At 37.1% G+C, this 26,274-nt stretch overlaps 1 protein-coding gene across 1 annotated transcript in view; it reads right to left on the bottom strand.

The window, feature by feature from the left end:
- The window catches only part of TRHDE (thyrotropin releasing hormone degrading enzyme), a 5,519,112-nt gene that overhangs the window by 3,892,598 nt on the left and 1,600,240 nt on the right, over positions 1–26,274 (bottom strand). The window contains 1 exon segment of the mRNA XM_044088069.1: positions 18,187–18,300. Within this exon segment, the coding sequence (XP_043944004.1) occupies positions 18,187–18,300 (114 nt within the window).

Below are 26,274 nucleotides of genomic sequence, written 5' to 3'. Positions count from 1 at the left end.
AAGGACATGAAGCTTCATCTAGTGGTGTTTACCAAAAATGCATTTAAAAGCAGTTAAACCCATTCACTATTAAAAGCTATGTGTATTTCATGCTGGGGAATATTTGAATGTTTAAAATACATAAATTATATTAAATTACTTTAAAAACAAACTATATAAATAAATAAATGTTAATTTTAATTCATATATTTAAATACTTGACAACTCCATTGTTCTAAAGGAAGAAAAACAACTGTAAAATCCTCAGTCAAAAAATACACATAATGTTAAAAAAACATTATTCCATAGAACCAGTACATGCCTAATTGGGAGAGACAATGACTTACAGTTTAGCAGACCTTAAATTAAGGACAGGGGTTATTGAAATATGGTCATTCAACCCTGGAAATGTGTTAGCTTGAAGGGTGATCTGCTACCATAGCTCCCTGTATTTCAAAGTCTCCTCCCATAAACCACCCCTACCATCCATTTTCACACTTTCAATGACAAAAAACCTGTACTGTGCATTAATACATTTTTGCTTGTGTCTGTATAAAGCATTAGTCTCCTTGTTAGTTGAAATGTCATAGACGTGCTCATAAATTATTTTCCTGAGCTTACGTTCAGTCTTACCGACATAAAATGCCTGGCAGGACTGACATAATGCTAAGTACACTAATCCACTAGAGTCACAGTTACTATATTCTTTACCCAAAACCTAAGTGGAAACTTAACAATGTAACTACACTTGGCACAGTGATCACATTTAAAAGTTCTTTTTCTTGTTCTTGTCATCCTATTCTGAGTTTCTTCCTTTTCCAACAGATTTTTTAAACTACATGAATTTTTAAAATCAACTTTCAATTTATCCTTAGATATTTTCTCAAGGTCTGTAAAATATATAAACCTGTTCCATTCAGTATCCACAATATTCCTGATCAAGTTAGAACTTCCATTGTATTCAATTACTAAGGCCTTTCCATGGGAATTCTGATTAGTCTGTGTCCCTGTAACCTCATTTGGAAGACTGATACCTAAAACAGGTTTGAACTTGTCTATCCTTCTTTCACCTACTTCTTTTTCCATCTGGTCAATCAACCATTCTGGGTAGTTTCTACCATTAAATCATTGTCTAGTAACCTCATCTCTTTTAAAAACTCTTCATTGTTCGAGGTCATTCTACTTAACCTGATGTACTGCCCCTTGACAATGTTCTTCTTGTAATGAAGAGGGTGAGCACTGTTGTAGTGTAGATACAAATTTGAAAAAGTACTTTTTCTAAATATTTTTGAATTAAATTCATTGCTTTCCTTATATATCTCTACAGCTAAATACTGTAAGTTTTCCGGACTGACCTTGTATGTGAATTTTAAAAATTCAGTTGAATTGTTTAAATAAATTAAAAAATCATAAATGTTTTCAACAGACCCCACTCACAAAATACATATTTCATCTAAAAACCTTTTATATTAAATCCAGTTGTCACAATACACAGAATTTAGTACTAACTTCTTCTCCCACCTTGCCAAAACAAGGTTGACATATGTGGGGGTGCAAGCCGTGCCCATAGCCACCCTTTTGTCTGGTGTAAAAATTCACCCTTAAAACAGATGTAGTTGTATTTTAACACCAATTCTAATAATTGCATAACCACCATACATTCATTATGTGTAAGGGATAAATCCTCATAGATAATTTCTTCTAGAGAAAGACTCTCATGATGGGGGATACTAGAAAACAAATCCACTACATCTATAGTAAGGAATTAAATATTGTCCCTATAGAATTCTTTATTTAAACACCTTAAGAAGTCTCAAGAATCCCTTAAAATATTGTTCCTCTTCACCCACAATGATTTCAATTTACTATCCACATACTTCGTCAAAGCCAGGGTCTTCGAATCATCTGCTGAAACAATATGTCTAAGTGATGGGTTACTCCCATTTTTATGTATTTTGGGGGTCCCAAAGATTGTGGGGATTCTTGGTTTCTCTACTTTTAAAAAGTTAAAGGTTTTCTGATCAGTTAACCCCTCAAGTAATAAATCATCCAGTGCCAAGTCTATTCTCCTGTAGGCAATATTAATTTCATTCCTTGATACTGCAGAGTATCTAGAAGAATCTCTTAATATGTTGTTCATTTTACCTTCATATGTTCAACAGTCCATGAACACAATTCCACCCCCTTTATCTGGTTTCATTACCCTTAAATTTTTGACTTGCCTCAATTTATTTAATACACTTCTGTCATTTTCCTGTAAGTTTGTCCTGTATTTTACTTTGTGGAAGTTTTTCCTAATTTCACTCTCCACGATGGCCTCAAAGTTTTTAATCTGGGGGTGTAAGGGTGGATTGTAAATACTCTTTTTTCTTAACCCTGTAGGGTCCAAGTGAATGTTATTACTGAAGAGAAATTCGAAATGTATCTTTCTGGTAAACAGTTTTATGTCCAGTAGAATCTTTGTCAAGTCCCGTTTCTTATAGGGAACGAATTTTAATCCCTTGGAGTGGAGGTTAAAATGTTCATTTTCTAAAACAACATGGCTAAAATTATAAATACTAAAATCTCCCTTAATGAATCTAAATGGGTTACACTCATCCTGTTTACTGTTCTCCTTATCCAAGTCGGGGGGGGGGTACTTATGTTATCTAGTATCTGCCCCTCCCTCTTCCAAAAATTAAATCAGCATTGAATGCACAACGTATTTTGAATCCATAACATCGGGGATGGCATTTTGCCTCATCCATGTTATATATATATGTATTAACAGTGACTACCAAGGGGAACATTGGTTGCCATCTTGTTGGATCTCGGCATAGTTTATTCCTAACCACAGCAGGAGCATTGGGGACTAATTTGATGGTCATTTAATGGCAGAATCAGCAGTATATTCTTGCTAAACTTTGGATTCAAATTGGATTCACATTTTTTTTGAGGCTGAGATATGCAATTAGGTTTATCATCGACAAATTGAGCTTTGGAGATTTAGGTGGACTGTAATTATATATTTTTTTATTCTCGTTTTTGAGATAACTATATGATAATCTTTACTCTGGACTGTTTTCTATATATTTTCCAACTTTTTCTATATATGAAACTTGACATTACTAGTATATCTAATTAATGTGAATCAGTTTAACTGTTGGATGGAATTTTACATTTGAGAGTATATGAGCACACTCAGTTCAGCCCTACAAGTTTGGTTCCAAAGGTGTTATATATATATTGGACAACCAGTGTGCCTAATTGTTCAGGGCAGGATTAATAATATACTTACAGTTGCCATGCTTTAAGAATCTATGATTTATTGCATTAGGTTTGGTAGAAGTGTACATATTAGATATTAGTCTTAGCATTATTGGTGTTTTGGGACTGTAAATCTTTGAATCTGTTTCATGAGGGTGGTGATGTTTCACATCATTTAGACAGTTATTCCTCTTCTCTTTGTGCATTTTGTATAACTTTGCAAGAACTGTTTTGTGCTAATGTTATATGAATAGTGTTTAAGGATATATATATATATATATATATATATATATATATATATATATATATATATATATATATATACACATTGTTTTAGGTTACACCTTTGGATATTATGACAGTATTCCCTACTTTGGCTCTGTTTATTAATAAAAACTGAAAAAAAACACTGTCCACTGATCAGCACAATAAAGGTATATCCTCCAGTAAACTTCCGAAAAACCACGTTTCAGTGATAAAAAATATGTAATTTTAATTAATGTCAAACACCAAAAACGTCTTACAAAACATGGATTTAGCGTGCTTTCGTCTCTACCCACGAGACTTCATCAGAATCAATTAAAGTCATTAATTATTACATATAAATACTTTTCATTATGATCAATTGAGAACCATAGCAACAGATTGATCTTAGTGAATCAACTAAATCAGTTAAAAAACTTAAAAAACTGTTCAACGCACCATAAGCGCAAAACTTGAATTTTTTAAAAAATACTTGTAATGTATTCATTACAAAAAATAGTTATTTGCACAACAAAAGTTAGCAAATAGTGTTGCAAATTTAAAAATGTACAATATATAAATACACCTATAAAATGTAAACAAAAAGGTGAATAATTAATAATTGCTAAGAAAGACCAAGACCAAAATTCCATAAACTGTATTACATAACAAACATCCCAACAACCTAAATATAAATATAAATATAAAGTATATAATAAATAGATGTTAAAATGTATAACGTAATATATATTATATTATATTGTATTATATTATATTGTAAATATCATAAGTATTTACAAGTTGACGAAAGTATATTAAATTATACCAGGAGAAAAAAATCAATGTATACTTAAATCAATAACCCTGGAAAGGTTTATTTAGGATTTAATGCCAATAATTTCAATGCAGGCTTAATAGAAATATGATCATTCATTCCCACTTGGGAGCATGAGTCTAATCTAATCTGCCAAATTAATTCTCTATATTCTAAAAAAGTTGTTTTTTGGGGTTACACCTTTGGATATTATGACAGTATTCCCTACTTTGGCTCTGTTTATTAATAACCTGATCTTTGGGATTGCAAAATCTACGGTGATTTATTTACATCACTAAGAATGAGCTGTACTATAGGAAATATCCTTGGCAGGAAGTATATTTACACTGGTGGGGCCAACACTGCTAATAATATAAATACCTGTTGAACATCCAGATGTTGGGCATATGACTATTGAAATGATTCTAGCCTTATCCATGGTCTTGCTTCTCTGATATGGCAACTAATATTTATCAGCAGCAATGGCTATTATAGTTTATTGTAAACACTATGCTGGAGATTATGGATATATGGTTTTATGGACTTAGCACTGCTTATGAATAAATGATTGTTGTAGTTCAAGTGACTTAATAGCAGGGGCTAATATTCTCCATGTCTGATTAAATGTTGGATAACTATATGAATATAGCATTACCGCAGAGTCACTGACTGGACTGGTTGTGACAACTGAGTGTTGAAACTTAGCACTGCTTATGTAAAATTGGTATTTGTATTCCATTGACTGTATAGCAGGGGCTAATGTTGTCCACACCTGACCATTACTTATCTACTGGATAGTTATATGAACATAGCATTGCTGCAAGGGTTGCCTATTGGATTTAGATCTATATGATTGCAATTTTTGGAAATAGCATTGTAAGACTTTTTTATATTGACTTCTGGATCAAGCTTAGGTTCATGGTTGCTCTAACTGGGGCAGTTATTACATACGTATAGTTACAACACCTGATGTTCTTATAGGGGACAAATAGTAGTTACTAAAAGTGTTTTTTTACACAAAATTATTGATCACCAATGGATCTTACTAACCTGTTGCAGGGTTTATCCTCAGATTGGGATGATTTGGCCATATTTGGCCTAGGCAATACAGTTAATCAGACCAATAAGCCCGAGGATCTGCCTTTGGAAAATACATGCGGGGCACAATTTCTTAAACCAAATAAGAGCATGAGGCCCTGACAGACCAATGTATGGCATTCTAAGCTCTTCAAGGCATACCTAACCAAAGGCATTTCACCACGGGGGCTGAGGGTACGTATACAGCCATTGGTTAACAACACTGACACAACTCTGACAGAACAATGGGCTTTGGCTCAACAAAGAGCTCCCCTGAGTTTTGTGGAAGTTTTACCCTCCCATTATGAGAGATCTATTGAGAAGGACATATTGGAAATCACTCAGATGCGTGCAGATATTCAGAAATTTGAAGGACAAGAATCCTACAGTACTGGTCTTATGAAACTGAGCCAGGATCTTCTAACCTTGGAACAACAATTGAAAGCTAGGAAAATTAGGATGTTCCATAGGGACTTAGGTGACTATGAGGGTGGGCATGCCTTTTCAAGTAACAAGAATGTCAGGTTTAAACAAATACATAGGAAGGTGGCTAAAAGGAAAAGACCAAGGTCTATTCTAAAGAAGCCTTCCTCATTCACCTATGACACTTCGGGTGAAGAGTCCTCATCAGTTTTTGAGTCTGATGCACAGCATGCCCCAGACTCCCCTACTTCCAAATGAAGCAATGCACAGATTCCTTTAAGGGTAAGTAAAGGAGGGGGGTAGGAAACACCACAAAGGTGGACAATATGGAAGGATTTTTGAAACTGATGGTGGAGAAACAGATAATGACAATGTACTGAATATCACATCTACCCCTCTGTCACCCACCCAAGTTAAAGTTTTGAATAAAGATCTTAAGTTTATACCTGCCTTTTATGTGTCAGAAGATACATTTGCATAAGATATTACCTCATTTTGTAGATTACTTAACCTAAGACTGTTTTTTTCAAACAGCATCTAATCCTGAATCGGAGGATGGTTTCAGATACCACAAATCTAATTTTATACCACCAATGCATCATAACGTTTTAATGGTTCAGAATTGTATTCTCAAAGATCTGCATTTTCACTTTAGGGAGTTCTGCACCAAAATCCAACAATCTCTCAAAGATCGAAATAGAGTCAATCCATGAACTTGAAAAAAATCATGATATGATAATATTATCTGCGCATAAGGGTGGGGTGGTAGTTGTGCAGGATTGGGCCCAATACAACACATAAGCTGACAGACAGCTAACTGATGGTCGCTACTAAACTTACATGACATTGGATCCAACTCTTAGTTTCAAGAAACAAATTGATTGTTTTTTGGCATCAGCCAAGAACGAGGGAATCATTACAGACAACACACTACACCACTTCGTGGTGCCCAACCCTTCAAATCAATATATATACTTTCTACCTAAAATTCATAAGAATCTGGAAAATCCACAAGGTAGACCAAGAGTTTCAGGTAGGGGTTCTATCACGGAACCATTATCCCAGTTTCTAACACAATATCTTAAACCACTTTTGAAATAGGTTAGGGCCCGTATCCAAGACACCACGGAATTCCTGAAAGTAATTTCTGAGATGCAGCTTGAGCCGGGGTGGTTACTTTGCATCCTAGATGTTTCTGCATTGTACACCAACATTCCTCACTGGCCGGGCCTGAAAGCATTAGAATACTGGTTATATAAGTCAGAATTGTACTAGCCAGGTTTTAATACCTTCCTAATTTACCTTGCTGAACACGTTCTAACCAAGAACGTGTTCAACTAATAGAACAAATGCTACTTACAAATACAAGGCATGGTTATGGGAGCCTCGTTTTCTCCCATATATGCTGACATATTCATGGCCCACAATGAGGAACAGCTCATCTATTACAATACACACAATCTCTATTTAGATGAGACTGATGTTTGGAGAAGATATAAGGATGACTATTGATTATTATGGAGATCGGATCCCGATTATCCTATGGAGTTTGTTGGATATTTAAATGATAACAAATGGGGTATACAATTTACAGTTAACTGCAACATTGACAGGATTAATTTTCTGGATGTTCTACTCACTAGAAATAGTGACCATACATTGACATCAGAAGTGTATCATAAATACTCCCAGTACAACTCCCTTCTCCATGCTACCAGTTTTATCTCCCACATATATGCAGAAAAATCATGAAATCACAAGTTTTGCTTATGAAATGAATATGTTCAAATGAAGCCACTTATCAGGTTTACCAGGAAGATCTAACCACCAGATTCAGGAAAAGTGGCTACAAAATGGGGAATATTTATCAGGCCAGACATTGGGTGGCTAATCGTGACAGGCAGGATCTTTTGAGATATAGGGACAAGGCCATAGACAAGACTAGTCACTACCTATGGAAGGAACACTGATGTCCTACTTAATAGTGGTCATAGACAATGGAACATCCTCTTAGCAGATGCTAAACTATGTGATTTTTTGGATGGCAGATGACTCTTCCCCTCGAAAGTGCAATCACTCACTTTAATACTACTTTCTTAAAACTATTAGATAATTATGCTCCATTAAAGACCAAAAGAATAAAAAACAAAACTACCCCTTGGCTAACAAAAAGCACACTTACAACCATGCGGTTAAGAGATAAAGCCTGATCACGCTATCAGAAGCACAAATCTCCCACTACCCTTAATGAATTCAAAACTCTTCGCAACACAGTAAAAAAGCTTATTTCAGCAGACCATTAAAATTACTACTCTTCTCTCCAAAGTAAATACAAAACTGACCCACAAAAATTCTGGAAAGGTATAACCTCCCTCCTAAAACCTGGTACAAATGAAAACCCAAACCCCAACCCTAATATACAAGACAATGAACTTGCCACCGAATTTAACTCATTTTTCATAGACTGTATTTCCAAACTTACCTCTTCCTTCTCGTGCAACCACCCACCCCCTACTACCACCTGTCCTCCTCCTACACCCCCCTCTTCTCCACTCTATCACCCTACTACCTCCCAACCCCCTACATTATCACTGAAACCCATCCCTACTTCCACTATAAAAAAACTACTACAGAAGTTAAAACCATGCACCAATGCCCCCGATAACATCCCCTCACACTTCCTCAACACATTTGCAGACACCATCGCCCTCCCAATTAGTATCCTAATAAACCGCTCCATCCAAGAAGGTCTTGTTCCACAAATCTGGAAAAAGGCTTTCATCATTCCCCTTCATAAAGGAGGAAATAATACTAGCATTACCAACTTCAGGCCCATCGCCATCCTCTCTCCTATCTCAAAAATTCTAGAAAAATGTATCCGTTTACAACTCCTTCCCCATTTATTAGACAACAACCTACTAACTTCTACTAAACATGGCTTCCGCCCTAATCATAGTACAATGACAGCCCTTCTTTCATTTCTTGAAACTGTGAATAAAGCTAGAGACTCTGGCCTTACTGTATCTACCATCCTACTTGATCTCTCCAAGGCATTCAACACCATCTCCCATAACCTACTACTTACTAAATTGTCAAAGCTAAACCTATCACCTTCAACTCTTAATTGGTTCACCAGCTATCTCTCAAACAGGCAACAAGCTGTCAAATGGAAAAAAGCCATCTCCTCTTTCCTTAACACCCCACAGGTGTCCCACAAGGCTCCATATTAGGCCCCCTCCTCTTTAACATCTTCATAAATGATTACTATCACTCTATCCCCCATGCTAAAATCATCCAATACGCAGATGATTCTACAATCATCTGTGCAGCCTCTTCCATTCCAACCCTCCTAAAGCTCACTCAAGAAGCATTCTCCACCACAGAACAGTGGATGAAAGATAATCATCTTGCACTTAATGCAGCTAAATCAAAACTAATGGTATTTACCCCCTCTAAAACCAACACATTTGATAGACAACTATTCTCCATCACCAGTCAAAATAATACTCCACTTGAACTGGTATCTGAAACCAAACTACTAGGAGTTCAAATCGATGATAAACTTAAATTTGAGTCCCATCTACTCATAAACATTAAAAAAACTCACCAAAAACTCGGCCTGCACTATCGACACAAGCGATTCCTCTCTTCAGCAACCAAACTCACTCTCTCTACCACATTTCTCTTACCCTCTCTCCTATATGGTGCCCCCCTTTTAACTAATCTACAATCATCTATCAAAACTAAACTATCTACCTGTTACAACAAAATAGCCAAATTTGCCACTAGTAACAAAGCTTCAACGCATCACTGCGCACCACTCCATAAACTAAATTGGCTCGAACTTCCCAACTACCTCTCCTACACCCAACTCACATATGCACACAAACTCATTTTCCAACCATCCCTCTGTCCCTCCCTATCTACTACCTTTAAAATTCACCAGACTCAAAGACTTCTAAGATCTACTAATCAAAACCTAATAGAAGTCTACAGACCCCTTCGCCCCCAGGACATAACCTCCTCTCTTTTTCCCTAGCTCGACTATGGAACTCTCTCCCTCCCTCCATTCGCACCATCACTAGCCTTCCAACCTTTAAAAAATCACTTCACTCCTACCTTACATCCACATGGGAATGCTCCTGCTCCCACCCCACATAAGCATTCTCCACTTCCTGTATTCTTATCACCCTCACCTCATCTATTTTACTCATAATCAATTTCTTAATATCATCTATCATCTTGATTTAAGAATTTGTTAATTTTTATTTTATTTTTTTTTACAGTTTTACCAATTGTAAAATATACCTTGTTATGCCTTGTATGCTATGTAATGTTTATCTCTGTAACATGTATTCTTTGTCGGAGCTTTTCTCCCCAGGACTCCATTGAAAATGGGTTCACTTGGCCCAATGGACCATCCTGGTTAAACAAAAGCAAATAAATAAAAATAAATAAATTTCTCTTTCATGAGAGGTAAGAATTTGGGGTCATTTCTAAGTCATTATAAACATGGATGGAGATGGATGGAGATGTAAGAGTGATTCCATACAAACAACTCTCATGGGGGACCAACTTAAGGGATGTTTTCCCTGCGGCCATTGCACCCACTGCAGAAAGGTAATGAAGACATGCCAGTTCAGTAGTAAAAATACTGGCCAAGTATTTGAAATTTTCTTTTTTCCAAATTGCCAGACGGACTGAGTGATCTATTTGGCTACCTGTACATGCTCTGTGTTTTATGTGGGGCAAACATCCAGACCACTAAAATTTCTCTGAACATTTAAGTGATATCAGGCACAAGAAGCTTACAAATGCTTTATATAAGCACACTGAGGTACAGAAGAATGCATCCTTTAACTTTACTGTGCTAGACAGAATTATTGGACAGAGGACAAATAAAGCAGATTGGCATCAGATTTTAAATAGTAAAGAAAAGAAATGGATTATCAAACTGGGAGGTTTGTTTTCACCAGGCCTTAATGAGTACCTATAATTGGAATTGTTAATTATTTTTTTAATTTGGAGCCTCACCTAGTGGTTATCTATAAAAAGGAGAACAAGTTTACATGTCTTAACTGCACTGAAGAAGGCTTTGTAATTTTTACAGCCGGAACTGGTCTGTTTTCTCTCTTTTTTATTTTTTAAACAATGCTTTTGAGCTAGTTTTTGCAATAAATATCTTATGCTACAGTTTGATGGCTCCCTTTGTCTGAGGAAAATACCATGATGGCAGTGTGGACAAGCTGCAGCAGCGGGTACCAGTGCTGGCGAGGCCTGTCTGGAGCAATCAGAATTGCCCTTGGTTTTTCCTCCCTTAATTTGAGCAGTACCCTGGTAATGAGAGGTAGAAGGGGAAATGCATAGACTGAGAGGTTGACCCAGGGGAAAGATAGGGCATCCACTTTCCAGGCCCTGTAGTGAGGCTCCCTGGTGAAGAACTTGCCAAGCCGATTGTTGGAGTGGGAAGCAAAGAGGTCGACCTTAGGGGTGCCCCATTTCTGAGTTATTAGGGTGAAGGTTCTTTGGTCTAGCTGCCACTAATGTGGGTCCAAAAGATGTCTGCTTAAGTTGTCTGTCGGAGAGTTTAGAGAGTTTGGCAGGAATTGTGCTAACAGGTATTGGTGCATGGCTGAGGCTATGTGCCAGAGGGTCATGGCGAGCCTGCACAGAGGGTAGGAGTGGGTCGCTCCATGCTTGTTGATATACCACATCACAGTGGTGTTGTCTGTTTTGATCAGGAGAGCCCCTGGGGAGAGAAGGGGCCTGAAAGCTGTCAATATGTGCTGGACAGCTAACATCTCTTTTTAGTTGATGTGCAGATGTATTTGCTGTGGGCTCCATTGACCCTGTATGCATCTGCCATTCAGGTGTGCACCCCAGGCATAGTCTGATGCATCTGTGGTAAGGGTCTGGGCATCGGGGGGGGGGGGTGAGAAAGGTAGTCCCTTTTTGTTGGAGCATTCTGCTGCCCACCAAAGAAAATCTTTTCCTAGGCAGCTTCTAGGTCTTGAGAGTGTTGACACCAAAGGCTTTTTAGGTACCACTGAAGATTCCTCATATGCAGTCTAGCATATGGAATGAGTAGAATGCAAGATGCCATGAACCCCAGAGCTTGCAGGATTTTCCTTGCGGATAACTGATGTCTGGTGGCTAGTTGAGAGAAGTAGGCTGTCAGGTAAGTTTGCATTTCTGGTGTAAGGAATGCCATCTGGGATGCTGTGTCCAGGCTTGTTCCCAGGAATATAATCCTTTGGGTGGGTACTAGTTTGGATTTCTTTTCATTGACAGTATACCCTAGGGAGGTCAGTAGGGACTTTACAAAGTCCAGATGCTTGAGCAGCTTTTTCTGACTGTCTGCCTGAATTAGGCAGTCACCTAAGTATGGGTAAATTTGTATATTTCTTTGTCTGGAAAAGGCAATGGTGGGAGCCAGACATTTTGTGAAAACTCTGGGAGCAGTAGATAAGCCAAAGGGAAGCACAGAGAACTGAAAGTGCAGAGATCCTGCTCTGAAACTTAGATATTTCCTGCATGATTCCCAGATAGGAATGTGGAAGTAGGCCTCTTTTAGGACTAGGGTGGCTAGCCAAGCATTCTTAGAGAGCATAGGTAGTAGTTGCTGGAGGGTGAGCATTTTGAATTTTGGTATCACCAGGAAGGTGGTGAGAATGGTTAGATTGAGGATGGGGCAAAAGGTGCCCTCTTTTCTGGGTACCAGGAAAAGTCTGCAGTAGAAACCTTGGCCTATTTGTTCTGCAGAAATGTGCTCTATTGCCTTCATAGAGAGCAGGGAAAGGATTTGATTTTTTGCCTCTGCCCGTTGGCTTGGAGGAAGATCTGGGAACACTTTTGGGGTTGGAAGAGTGTAAAGAAAATTTGTATCCCTGGGACACTATGTTGAGGACCCAGTGGTCGTTGGTAATGGTGGCCCAGGTGCTTGCGTGGAGGGAGAGTTTTCCTCCTAGGGACAAGTGCAGGTGGGCAGAGGGAGGTGGTGGTGGTGGAGAGTCATTGCGAGTTCTTACCATGAGGGGGTGGCTTTGCTCTCCCTGGTTTGGAAGTGGAGGAACTCCATTGCTTTGATCTCTGCATTCCCTGTGACTGCTCTCTGTGGGGCTGCTTCCCCAGGGACTGGGCTGAACTGACCTGGAGGGGGCAGGAAAGGACCAGTGTTTGGAGGGGCAATGCCTACCGAACCTGGCTGGCTGGAACTGTAGGAAATCCTTAACTGTCTGCATAGATTTAGCTTTTTCTTCCATCTTTTTAAGACCTACTCTGCTGTGGTGCCAAATAAAGTGTCTTTGTGCAAGGGTGCATCCAATAATTTAGATTTGGCATGGTCTGGCAAGGGCTGTTCCTTAAGCCAAGAATGCCTTCTAAGGACAGAACCAGTGATTGCTGCCCTGCAAGAAGCTTCTAGGGCATCAACACCACAGTGTAAGGTGTGCTTAGTTACTTGACTTGCAGAATGCATTAACTCTTGTGACTCTTTATTTTCTGCACAAGCAGGAAAGGATGATATTTTTTGCTTGAAGAGTTCCATGGTATGTTGCTGAAATTTTAGCATATGGAACTGACAATTTAGTGCTCCGATAGCAAGAGTAGCAGAGGTGTATAATTTTTTACCCCATCTGTCTAGTGCTCGGGAATCCCTATCTGAGGGGGTGGGATTGTTAGCAGAAGTTGTTTTAATTCCTTTAGGCCCTTGAGAAATAACCTCAGAGTCAGCAGTAAGATTTTTGAAAATAAATCTGTGTGAGTCAGCGACTCTGTAATACCTGTCAGGTTTTCTGGGAGCAGGAGGGAGGGTGTCAGGAGTTAAACTAGATTCCATGAAAACATCATCCACAACATCCAGGACAGGGGGAATGGCCAGGGGTCTGAGCTGTGGAAGATCTAAGAATTCTCTGAGTCTCTTTTTAGACTGAGGGTAGTCCTGACATTCTCATTTGAAATGCTCTCTTCAAGAATGAAGGGTTTCCCCAAAGGAAAAGTCCTCGGGTGGAGAAGCTGAAGGAATGGATTCCTCTGCATTAGAATCCTCATAAGCTGAAAGGGGTTGCATGTCTTCATATTCAGATGCATCAGAGTCATCAGATAAAACTACTGGGGACAGATCTCTTTTTCTTTTGGAAGGGGTAGCTTGACTCCCCCTGATCAGCATTATAAGGTCTTCCGCCATTTTAAGCATTTGAGACTGAGGCAAGGAAGCAGGTGTCTGAGATTGGGTCGTGAGTTTCTTGGGTGTGGTTCATACCCTGGGCCTTAGAAACTTGGTAGTTTTTGAAAGAACAGTAGACTCGAAAGAAGTCGTCAGTTTGTGTCGAGAATAGGTAGTGCAAAGTGCTTCCTCAGAAGCCAGTGCCTGCTCAGCGGCTCCGGACCCATCCAAGGTAGACACAACCACAGGATCCTTAGTTGAAGAAGAGTTTTGTGGCATACCAAACTCCAAAAGGGTCTCCATAGTGGCCTGTGAATCCAAAGAAGCAGGCATCAGGGACTGCGAAAGTGCCTCACTGAGGACCCAAGAACTGACATCTAGCTTAACGGAAGCATCATCTTTAGGTTTGGACCTGTGCTGTCTGTCTCTGTCTTTATCCTTACTTTTTTTGTTTTTTTTTTGGAAGATCTGCTGTCGGATGGCTTACCATAGCCATATCAGAATTCGAGGACTATAAGTGAAAGTATCTAGCTACAATAAGTTCCCGATGATGTATAGTTCTGGCGTTGAACAAGGCACATAAACAACAACAAGGGACATTGTGGTGTAGGCCTAAGCAAGTGACACAATAATAATAAAAGTCTTGGTGTGGTATTTGCTTTCCAGAGGCGAGACAATTGTTAACTTTTTCTGACATCGGTTAGAGCAAGAAAAAAAGATCCCCATTGGGGTACTTAGCTTTAAAAGACTTCAGCTTCAATTCGGAAGATAAAACTCAGGTAGCGGCCAACCAGCACTCGTGTGAACTGCTTCTGCTTCGGGCTCCTCAGCAAGAAAGACTAATGTAATAGCATCGGTTGCCTTACTTTATACTACTGACAACCTGACGTCAGTCCTGAAGTGACAGCAACCGATGCAGAAATACTAAGCCTCTGGTATTCGGGCCAGCCGAGGGCTACCTGGCAGGGATAACCCAAATGTGATGACTGCAACAGTGAAACACGAAGAACATCAGCAATGGCGGCAGATGGGTATAATTTAAGTTTTGCAGATTCTGTCGACATGCCCGCAGGTCTCAGCCTCAAGGTAAGAAAGACCATTCAATCTACAAGCTGTGTGTCCTGTGTATTTTATTTGCTTAACGCTCAATTTACCAGCTGTAGCTTTAGGTACTGGGCCAAATGTGTTTTATCTGCACAAGTGTGTGTTATTTTATCTGCTAATTGGAAAACATTTTATCTGCTTGTGTGTGTTATTTTATCTGCTTATTGAAAAGCATTTTATCTGCTTGCATGTGTTATTTTATCTGCTTATTGGAAAGCATTTTATCTGCTTAATGGATGTTCCATTCAATCTACAAGCTGCACAAGTAATTTTATCTGCTTAACAGACCTTTTATCTGCTTAACGGAAAGCATTTTATCTGCTTAATGGACATTCTGCTTTATGTACTAGGCCAAATGTATTTTATCTGCACAAGTATGTGTATTTTATCTGCTTATTGGAAAAAATTTTATCTGCTTGTGTGTGTTATTTTATCTGCTTAACGGACATTCCATTCAATCTACAAACTGCACAAATGATTTTATCTGCTTAATGGACCTTTTATTTTATCTTCTTAACGGAAAGCATTTTATCTGCTTAACGGACGTTCCTTTCAATCTACATGCTGCACAAGTGACTTTATCTGCTTAACGGACCTTTTATTTTATCTGCTTAACGGAAAGCATTTTATCTGCTTAACGGAGGTTCCGTTCGATCTGCAAGCTGCACAAGTCATTTTATCTGCTTAACGGACAGCATTTTATCTGCTTAATAGACGTTCCTCTATATGTACTGGGCCAAATATGTTTTATTTGCACAGGTATGTGTGTTATTTTATCTGCTTATTGGAAAGCATTTTATCTGCTTGTGTGTGTTATTTTATCTGCTTATTGGAAAGCATTGTATCTGCTTAACAGACCATCTGTTCAAGCTACACGTGATTTTATCTGCTTAACAGACTGTGTGTGTGCGTGTGTGTGTGTGTGTGTGTGTGTGTGTGTGTGTGTGTGTGTGTGTGTGTGTGTGTGTGTGTGTGTGTGTGTGTGTGTGTGTGTGTGTGTGTGTGTGTGTGTGTGTGTGTGTGGATGCTCTGTGCCAGAGTGTCGACATTATCGCTGCTGCCAGGGTTAGGGTTAAGTTTTGTGACAGGGTTAGGGTCATCACATGAGTAAGCTGCTGCAGTAGTGTGAAAAATGTGTGAGCTTTCATATATTTATGCTTTAAGATTAGTTAGGGCAGGTGATATCCAGTAGAACCCAAGCCACCCATTTCCTATGACTCCTAACTCAAAGGCAATTGGTTTTTCAGAAATGAATAGTAAATGGGCTGTTATTGAGATCTGTTTTATTACAAGGCATTCCAGTTATTATAGCCATCACAGAACTGTTGCTGAAACAAGATTGTTTATCACATTACATTCAAAGTAATAATAATCGTTTAACAGGCATTAGACATTGGGTTAGTGTGTTGCCAATAGGCAATGCAGATTCAAAACTAGATGAAAAAATAAAAAGTAAAACATGATGATGGACAGCTGGATACTGGTCCAAGTCAGTTACAGAAGTCATGCTAAACTCTTTATGGAAGTTTTTTTTTTTACTTGCCTTTAGCTTTGACATTCTTGGAGGAAAAGTTTAGACACAAAAGTACTCTCTAATAAATTTAATCTCTAAGATAAGTTTATTGCTGCTTGTGCCAAGTCTGCTTGCATTGTTAGTAGCACAACAGTTATTTGGTTAGTGTACTTTCTTTTGATGCAGAAGTATACGGGGTTCTACTCCCACAGAATGTAGATGGATTGCTGATACTGCACTGTAGGCAGAGGATGCTGCAGTCCTGAAAATGTCCTCCTTTGAAGGAGATACCTAGTAACTATCAACCTGTTGGGTAACTAGTGCAATGCGATCTTGACTGGAATTAAATCATCATCAACCCCCCCTTTTCTGATTTTCTACATGGGGTCTGCTTTTTGTCAGCTTTCAACATCCCTCTTGAGTCAATGCAGTTAATTTTAATTTTATAAAAGACTGTATTTTAGTTTTATACAAATTCAAAGTTTGATACACATTCAAATGACTATTCTGGTTATATTTTGTGTTTAATATTTTGTCTGTCCTTCAATTTGTGGTTGAATGATGGTACCCCACAATTCCACTGGAGTGGGTGGAGTTACATAATTATGTATGCAAATTTATATGTTAATCAGCATACAGATCTGTACCTATTTTTCGTGGGTCTTTGTCCAGATTTTTGGTGTTCCAGGTTGAGGGATATGGTGGTTGTATAGCAACAGGAATCACTGCAAATGCAGTTAGAGTATGTTTTCTTTCTCTGTATATACATGCTATAATTCTCTCTGTCTCTCTATCCCTCTCTCTCTGTATATATACAATATATATATACATATTTATATATATATATATATATATATATATATATATATATATATATATATATATATATATCTACAAAACACACACACGCAAACACATGTAGTAAATGTTAATGTTTGTGTGTGCGTGTATGTGTGTGTGTGTGTGTGTGTGTGTGTGTGTGTGTGTGTGTGTGTGTGTGTGTGTGTGTGTGTGTGTGTGTGTATACGTGTGTAACCACGGTATAAGCAATGCCTACATTGTATTAGTGCATTATCTATAAATTTGCATAATCAGTGTTATACTTTGCATACATATCATGCACAAACTCTGTTACATTACCCTTTAATTACGCAAACAACATTACATCACCTATTTATTTAAGCTTGGAGTAATATACTTTAAAAATTGTAAAATGCCATCCTATTTAATCAAAACATATGAAAAAGTGGCTTAAATCATATAAAGACATTACAACACAGCACACTTGTAAAATGAAAGGCTATAGTAGTACAACTTTTATATTTCAAAAAGATAGGATATAAATTGTATAATATAAATGTGTGTGTGCGTTTGTGTGTGTGTGTGTGTGTGTGTGTGTGTGTGTGTGTGTGTGTGTGTGTGTGCTGTGCATGAGAAACTGTCAAATGCTAAGTAATTTTACACTTGGTGGTTCAAACAAATTACACTTCTCTAGCTATTTGATGTTTTCACACACCAGTTGGTTCATTTCTGAATTCTAATACAGGAGGGTACGGCTAGAAGCTGCATGAATCCAGGGACTAAAAAACTGTACTCGACAAACGATACATTCAGACATCTTACCATATTCCAGCCAGGGTACAAGTAATCTGTGCCAACATATTCAAAATAGTGGGCAAATCCTTCCTTCAGCCAGACATCCTCCCACCAAACGGGGGTCACCAGATCACCAAACCACTAAAGAAAAAGGACAATACAAAAATTATAGTCAGTTAAAAGTCATAGATATTTGTATTAAATAAATAGAACAAAGTATGATTTCAACTAACAATCTCTTTGACAATTAAATGAATCAGGGGACATCTTAAGGGTGAATTCCTTCAGCTCTGTTTTAGTACATCTGCAGTTTCTGAACAAGGGCAATAACTTTTGCTGCATTTCGTTTCAAGCTTTATTAGAACATAAATGTAAATGAAGTTCCTTAAGCCTGGTGATTAAAAAGGTTCGAAACACACACTAAATTTTGCATTCTTTTTTCACAACAGCGCTAGAGGGCCGGTGTTCCTTTCTATTTTCTCATTATCAGGTAGCCTTCAAATTTAATCTTGCAGTTTCTGAAACAGTAACTTTACCCCACTCTCAAATTCTGACATATTTATGGAATTTATTAATAAAGAATTTATCAATTTATGACTGATATTTCTAAGCAAATTGGTATGTTTCAGAATAGTCGGTCTTCAGAGTGAGGCTCTTGTAACTGCATTGTTATGTTTACTTACAACAAAATCTCTGACTTGCACTTGTCTTAAGAACTGGTTGTTGTTCCTTTGAAAAGGACAGAACCCAGTTAATGCATGCCATCACAAGTCCAATTATGTTTAAACATCATAACACATGCAGTTCTGCTTCATTAAGCAGCACAACCTACTTTCTCTGTAGAGTGTCATTTGTTCATTTGTTTTTTTGCTCTTGCTGACCATTAACATTGTTTTTTTGCAGTCAGCTCAAACATAAAGAACAAAAGGACTGCAAACTCAGCATGTGAAATAACAATGTCTGACACAAAGCTATTCATCAAACACTGTACACCACAGGCCTTCCTAAAAGCAGATTTTCCGCCTCAGATACTTTAAGCTACAGATAACCAAGGGGCATGTATTCTGCAATAAAATTCTTCAAAGCTAGCATAAATTAAGCATAAATCATGAATGGGGATCCTTATTAAAGGCAAAAAACGCATTGCAATTCTAGTTACTAAGTATCATACAGTAGAATATCTCGCTGGAAGGCTATACGTGCCCTTTGCAAATAAGTCAAGTAGGCTTTCACACCACACATAATGAACTTCATTTACAGTTATCTCCTGAAAAATGAGGAAAGGGACATTAAAGGAGTTCATGTAGAAACCTGCATATTAGAATGCTAGTTAAATGGTGTTACTATTCATATACTTAATCAGTCGTCATTTGTTTCTGATTAACCATTTACTTTTTCAGGCTGAACATTCTCATAAGCAGATTAAAACCATATCTTGGATGTTATCATCTAATTATATATTTTTCTCCCTTCTGTCTGCTTGACTGACGGATGGGTCCTCCTACCTTCACTCGGTTCATCCATTTGTTCCTCCTGAGGAAATAGGGACCCAGGGTGAGCTCACAAACTCCCCACAATCTGTGACACACTAAGTCATCAGAGAGTGCAGGAGTCCGAAGTTCCATTTTTTCCTCATGAGGTACTGAGCACCAAGGTTAAGCTCACAAACACCCTACAATCTGTTACTCACAAAGCCATTAGAGAGGGTAAGAGTCCTAAGACCAATTTGTTCCTTGCTCAGAGAGTTCAGTGGTGTCCCTGTACAGGTTCAGGTTTGAACCCATTCTCTTCCAGAGCCTTTACGACTCATTCATTTTCCAGTTCCATGTTCAAAATCCTTATCACTACGAAGAGGTAAGAATTATTTGGTAGGGACCTGGCTACTCATTTGGTCAGGTAGACCAACCTAACACAATCTTCATGATAACAAACTGATTGGTAATTGCTGCATCTCATGGAATTCACATATACTACTACACATAGCATCATTTGGCCCATCACTGCCAGCACTATATTGAACTTTCAGCAGATATTGCTAATGCAAATAGTAGATACTGAGGATAACAGGGTATGTGCCAACCCTTCAACTTATCCTTCCTTGGCCGGTTCCTACAGTACCCATTCGGCTAATTGAGCTGGAAGTGTCTGCGTCAATGTCAAGACTTCATCCTTGTGTGCCACACTGCCTGGCATATGTCTTTAAATATCTTAAAGGAGAGTAGATTTGAAGATTTTATTTTGAATAAAACACTTACAATGTACAATGAGACTTCTGAAATAATAATTTCTTATATGGATTGCTTGTTACATTTTTTGTGTGAACACTTATGCATTTCCCACATGCCTGCCTATAGATTCCTCTCTTCTAGGTTACCCATGACTTACAGGCATTGACAGTTCTTAGCAATGACCAGCCTTCCTCTGCAGCCCAGAGGCTATGTGACAGGACTGCTGATCACCATAGCACGAGACAGAAGTACCTAGACTATAAGCAGGGAAGCCTTCAGAGGCTATGTAACAGCACTGCTGATAACCAGAGCAAGAGTCAGAAGTACCTAGGCTATAAGCAGGGAAGCCTCCAGAGGTTGCGTGACAGAGCTCGAGTCAGAAGTATATACACTATAAGGAGGGAGCCTCCAGAGGCTATGTGACAGAACAGCTTGTAAATATGTAAGTATGTAAATATAGGTGTGTTTCTTATGTGAATGTAATATGCAGAAAATATGCACTGTTCTAATTCATGAAGTCATCTTTTCCATATAAGCCATATTATATTTCTGTACAAGCAAATCAGTTCACTATATGCACACTAAACATTGTACTACAGCATACTTGCACATGGAAATATATACATTCTTAGAGTTGCATTATTATTATTGCTGTTAAAAATCTCAAATTTTCTGCAATACAGTATACAATGCAAAGCTCAGTTATATAACTTGTAATGCATATAGCTAGTAATGACAATTTTAATCATGGGTTACAATTCTGTGTTTATGTAATAATATGTGCTGAACAAATGGGTTGCAATAATTTATGTATTACTGTTTGATATGAGCTGAATAGATTTGGTAATGCAATGTCAGCACTTGCTGGTTCTGTTGTTTGGCTGAAGTTGTGAACTAAAAAGTGTATTTGAACCAGTTCACTTATCCAGGTAATACATCACAATAAACAAACAAATAAGTATTGGACTTGGGTCACTGGTGATCCTTTCCCTCACGTATTACAAAGATTAATCAACATTCCTATTTCAGTACGTGGAAATTTGTGGCTAAAGGTTAAACCTTTATTTCAATGTGAAATTCAAAGTATTCTCTGTATGGTTATCTCTTCCAAAAACAAAAACTAGCTGTTAAGATGGAGAAATCCTGTGAATAACTTAGGCTTACCTCTGCCTGTACATCATTCAAACTGTAATGGTAGTTGTAGTGTATTTTACTGTAACCTTGCTAGTCTTTTGCCATTCATTTATCTATTTTTATTTTATTTTTTGTATTGTTTCAGAAATAGTTGCTTTCATGCCAATGTAACACTATTACATTTATGTAGACTGCCTTTCCTTATGGGTTCTTCTTTATTCACCATAAGTACAGTGAGAGCCAGTGTTCTAACACACTTGTTAATAATAGGTAATGTTAATTGCAGTGTCTCTCAGTTTTAACTTGATATATGGTTTTGCATTGTGCTGAAAAGTAAGGAATCCAATGAGAAAATGGAATGAAAATTAAATATTATACAACTGAAGAAACTATTTTCATACTGGAATATAATACGTTGTCACCGATGGGTCTTAACAAAGAAGTCAATTGGAGATGTTTACTCTAATGCATATTTTTTGTATTATATGTATGGTATGTATTTATTTGGTTAGTTTTTCATGTCCTGTTATTTTAAATCTGGATTTCAATCGATTAATTAAGTGAATAATTGACTTTGGTTAATTAATTGTGTCAGGTATAAAAGGGAGTGTGCGTACACTATTATCTATGTACTCTTGGAAGGCTGTTGTGGCCAAGGTGCTAAGACTGATTTCTACATTAAACTGATTTGTGGGGAATTTGTGTTGTTTTTTCTGGCTTTTAGTCTTTTTTAAGACTAATTTTGGTTGTTTTTGGATTCATGGATTCGAATTCCCTGTTGAACACTCCCAGAGTTTTTCGGGAAGACTCTGTTCCTATTGTGAATGGTTCAGCTACCCCTCCGGTTCCTGGTGGTTTAGGAATCCTAGGTGCATCGGGTATGACTTCACAAAAAACTATGGATAATTTCCTTATTCATGGTTTACCAGTACCTGTTTCGACTGCTGCTTCTAATGTTCCCAGTGTGGCTAATGTTCTGGTTGTCCTGCAAACCTTGTTGGCTCCTCCTGCAGTTGTGGATGCACCTGTTGGTATGAGAACTGTTTTGTCTACTTCTATTTCTAATGGTGAGCCCATTCCAGCTGATCGTGTATTTAAATTTATGGAGGATAGAAAGCAGAAATTTCATAATCAGTTTGGAGCTCTTGGTGGGTGCTCTTCTAATATGTTCCCTCAAGTAATTCAGGACAATGTGGATGATTTTGAAAAACTTATTTTTAGAGAAACACGCTGTCACTTTAATTTATTAGGTTTAACCAGATATGTTGAACTAGATATTGCTCCACGAGGCTTAAGGGCTTTTAAAAGCCCAGCAACTCTCTTTGATTCTTCTGATAATATTGATTTAGCATTTAAAGACCGTTGGTTAGCTGCAGCACATACTTGTGCTATGGAATGGGTTAATATATTAGTAGAAAGGGAGCAATTATTATACAAAAAACTTCAGGATCAACTACACAATATGCATTCGAAGTTACTGAATGAGATAGGAGACCGGAAAATTGCTGACATCTTTAAGAACATTAAAGAAAAATTAAATAAATGTGAGAATGAAGAGGTCCACCTTAAATCTACCAAAATTAAAAGAGACGTACGTGATTACGCTAATGGACGTGCTTTTTTGTGGAAAAAGAAACAAAGTTTCCGTTCAGGGCAAATGGTGAAGGCTAGTAAAAAACAATTCTGTTTCTTTTGCTTCTTCGGATGGTTTATGTCTTACTACGGATTCTGAGGGTGAAATTCATGAATTTCCCCCTTTACCTGGTGCTCAGGATCATGTAGCACATCAACAACATTTTCGTTACAATGAAGACAGTGCCAAGAGAGGAAATAAGAAGAAAGGAACTGGTTTCTGTTCTCCAACGTGTGAAGGACAAGTTAAACAAACATTTAAACGAGGTAGATGGAACTGAAATATTGGACACTGTTTCGTTTCCTGTTTCTAATGTTATTAATTTATCTGGCTCTGTTTTAACTAATGAAGAAGCAGCTGTTCTTCAGTTAGGTTTAAAATTTGTACCTACTGTTATACCAAGGTATTATTTGATTAAACAAGAAGTATTTAAGTTTGTCAGAAAATTATATTTAAAATGCTTTTTTGCACAAGGGAATGAATGTACATATGGGCAGAGTCTTATTTATAGTTCTGATAGTGACAATAGTGTAGATAGTTTCTTTTCATGTTTATCAGATGAGGTTGATTTTTTTTATTTCCCCTGATGCTTATTCTTTGTTAAACACTGATGGTATTGAGTTTCATAGTAAATTTATACCTCCATATACTAATCAGACTGTTACTCAGTTTTCTGAGATGCTTTATTTTTCCATCCAGGAACTTGTGAATTCATGTAACAGAAGTTATCGGAGTTATAACATGACAAAGAATGAATGGTGTGCCTTAAAAAAATTTATGAATAGATGTGATTTAGTTATTAAGCCCTCTGACAAAGGCAACAAAATTGTCTTACTTCACTATACCCAATATTATGAGATGTGTATGAAACATCTGAGTGATTCCTTGACTTATGAAATAAGTGAACAAACTAAATACCTAAATGCTATGAAGGAATATACTGTTTTAATTGAAAGAGGTATACGGTTGGGTTATTTTGCCAAAAATGATTTGGACAAGAAATTTTGTGTGGATAATTGTCAGCTGGCCACGTTCTATTGTCTTCCTAAATTACATAAGAATTTATCGATTCCTCCAGGCCGTCCTATTGTAGCTGCTACCAATTATTTTTTACAGAATGTTGATATTGTTATACATAATTATTTGTTGCCTTTTGTGGAAAAACTTGATTCTTATATAAAAGTTTCTTTTGATTTTATTGATAAGATCTCTCAGATTTTGTGGACAGAAAATATGTTTTGGGTTAGTGTAGATGTGGTCAGTCTATACACAAATATTGGTCATAAAGATGGAATGCAAGCATGACATTATTTTTTGGGAGATAGTCCCACTTTTCATTACATTATGGATTTAACACATTTTTGTTTAGCTAATATATTTTTTAGTTTTAATGAAGTGATTTATCATCAGTTGAGAGGTACAGCCATGGGGGCACCTTTTGCCCCCATGTATGCTAATTTATTTATGGCCAAATTTGAGTTGGAATATATTTATACTAATGTATTTTTTCAACATAATGTTTTACTTTATTTTCGTTATATTGATGATTTAATTTTGTTATGTAAGGGAGGTTTTGATTTTTTATCTAAATTTGTTTCTGATATTAATAACAATAAGTATAATATTAAATTTGATGGCTTACAATTTGAAAATAAAGTACATTTTTTAGATATTTGTTTAACAGGAGGTATAGATGGCCACATTTCTACTATGGTACATCACAAGTTTGTGGATGGCAACCAGTATTTATTTGGTACGAGCTGCCATCCTCCTCATACATTGAGATCTTTACCTTATGGAGAAATAGTCAGGTTGTCCAGATTATGTAGTGATGGACTGGATTTAGAGAGACAAATTAATGGTTCCATTAATATGTTTTTACAAAGAGGTTACAGTATTGATTTGATTAGAGAATCTATTGATAAACTATTAAAAGTTGGTACTGATTATAATATTGAAAATGAATATTCTGTTACGGGGTGAAAAATAAAAATATATGGTCTGGCAGGAGAATTATTAAGCAACAACAGAATAATAGTAAAGAACAACAAGATATTTATTTTGTGACTACTTTTAATTTATTGAGTGATAAAATTTGGGAATATATTAAATATTATTGGAAATTTTTGCTACAGGATTAATTTATGAGTAAAATTATTCCTATTATACCGAGGGTCTCATATAAAAAGGGACAGAATTTAGGGGATAAACTAGTTAAAGCTTATTATGTCTGCCCTAGTAATCAATTTAGTTCTTTATTGCTTACCTATGGTACTATACCTTGTTGTTCTTGCAATATATGTTCTCATATCAAACTATATTTTCCCAGAATAAATGGTATAAGGTTTACACCAATAAATTGTTTTTCATGTCATACCTCTGGGGTTATTTATTGTCTCAGGTGCCCCTGCAACCTTTTTTATATTGGTGAAACAAAAAGAAAGTTTAAAGCAAGGTTGCAGGAGCATATTCGTGATATTAAAAGGGGAGCATTAGAAAGTCCGGTAGCATTGCATTTTGTGGAGAAACATAACTGCAATGTTAATTTATTGGAGGGAACTATTTTGGAACAAGTTTTTGTTAAAAAAGGGGATGATAAATTATTGAAGAAATTTTATTATATAAAGAAACTATTTTCATACTGAAATATAATACGTTGTCACCGATGGGTCTTAACAAAGAAGTCAATTGGAGATGTTTACTCTAATGCATATTTTTTGTATTATATGTATGGTATGTATTTATTTGGTTAGTTTTTTTATGTCCTGTTATTTTAAATCTGGATTTCAATTGATTAATTAAGTGAATAATTGACTTTGGTTAATTAATTGTGTCAGGTATAAAAGGGAGTGTGTGTATACACTATTATCTATGTACTCTTGGAAGGCTGTTGTGGCCGAGGCGCTAAGACTGATTTCTACATTAAACTGATTTGTGGGGAATTTGTGTTGTTTTTTCTGGCTTTTAGTCTTTTTTAAGACTAATTTTGGTTGTTTTTGAAATTCAAAGTATTCTCTGTATGGTTATCTCTTCAGAAAACAAAAACTAGCTGTTAAGATGAAGAAGTCCTGTGAATAACTTACGCTTCCCTCTGCCTATACATCATTCAAACTGTAATGG

This window comes from Protopterus annectens, chromosome 11.part0 (genome assembly GCF_019279795.1).
Source record: "Protopterus annectens isolate FY-2018-M chromosome 11.part0, PAN1.0, whole genome shotgun sequence".
NCBI classification, from domain to species: Eukaryota; Metazoa; Chordata; order Ceratodontiformes; family Protopteridae; genus Protopterus; species Protopterus annectens.
This window is presented reverse-complemented; position numbering and strand designations above follow the sequence as displayed.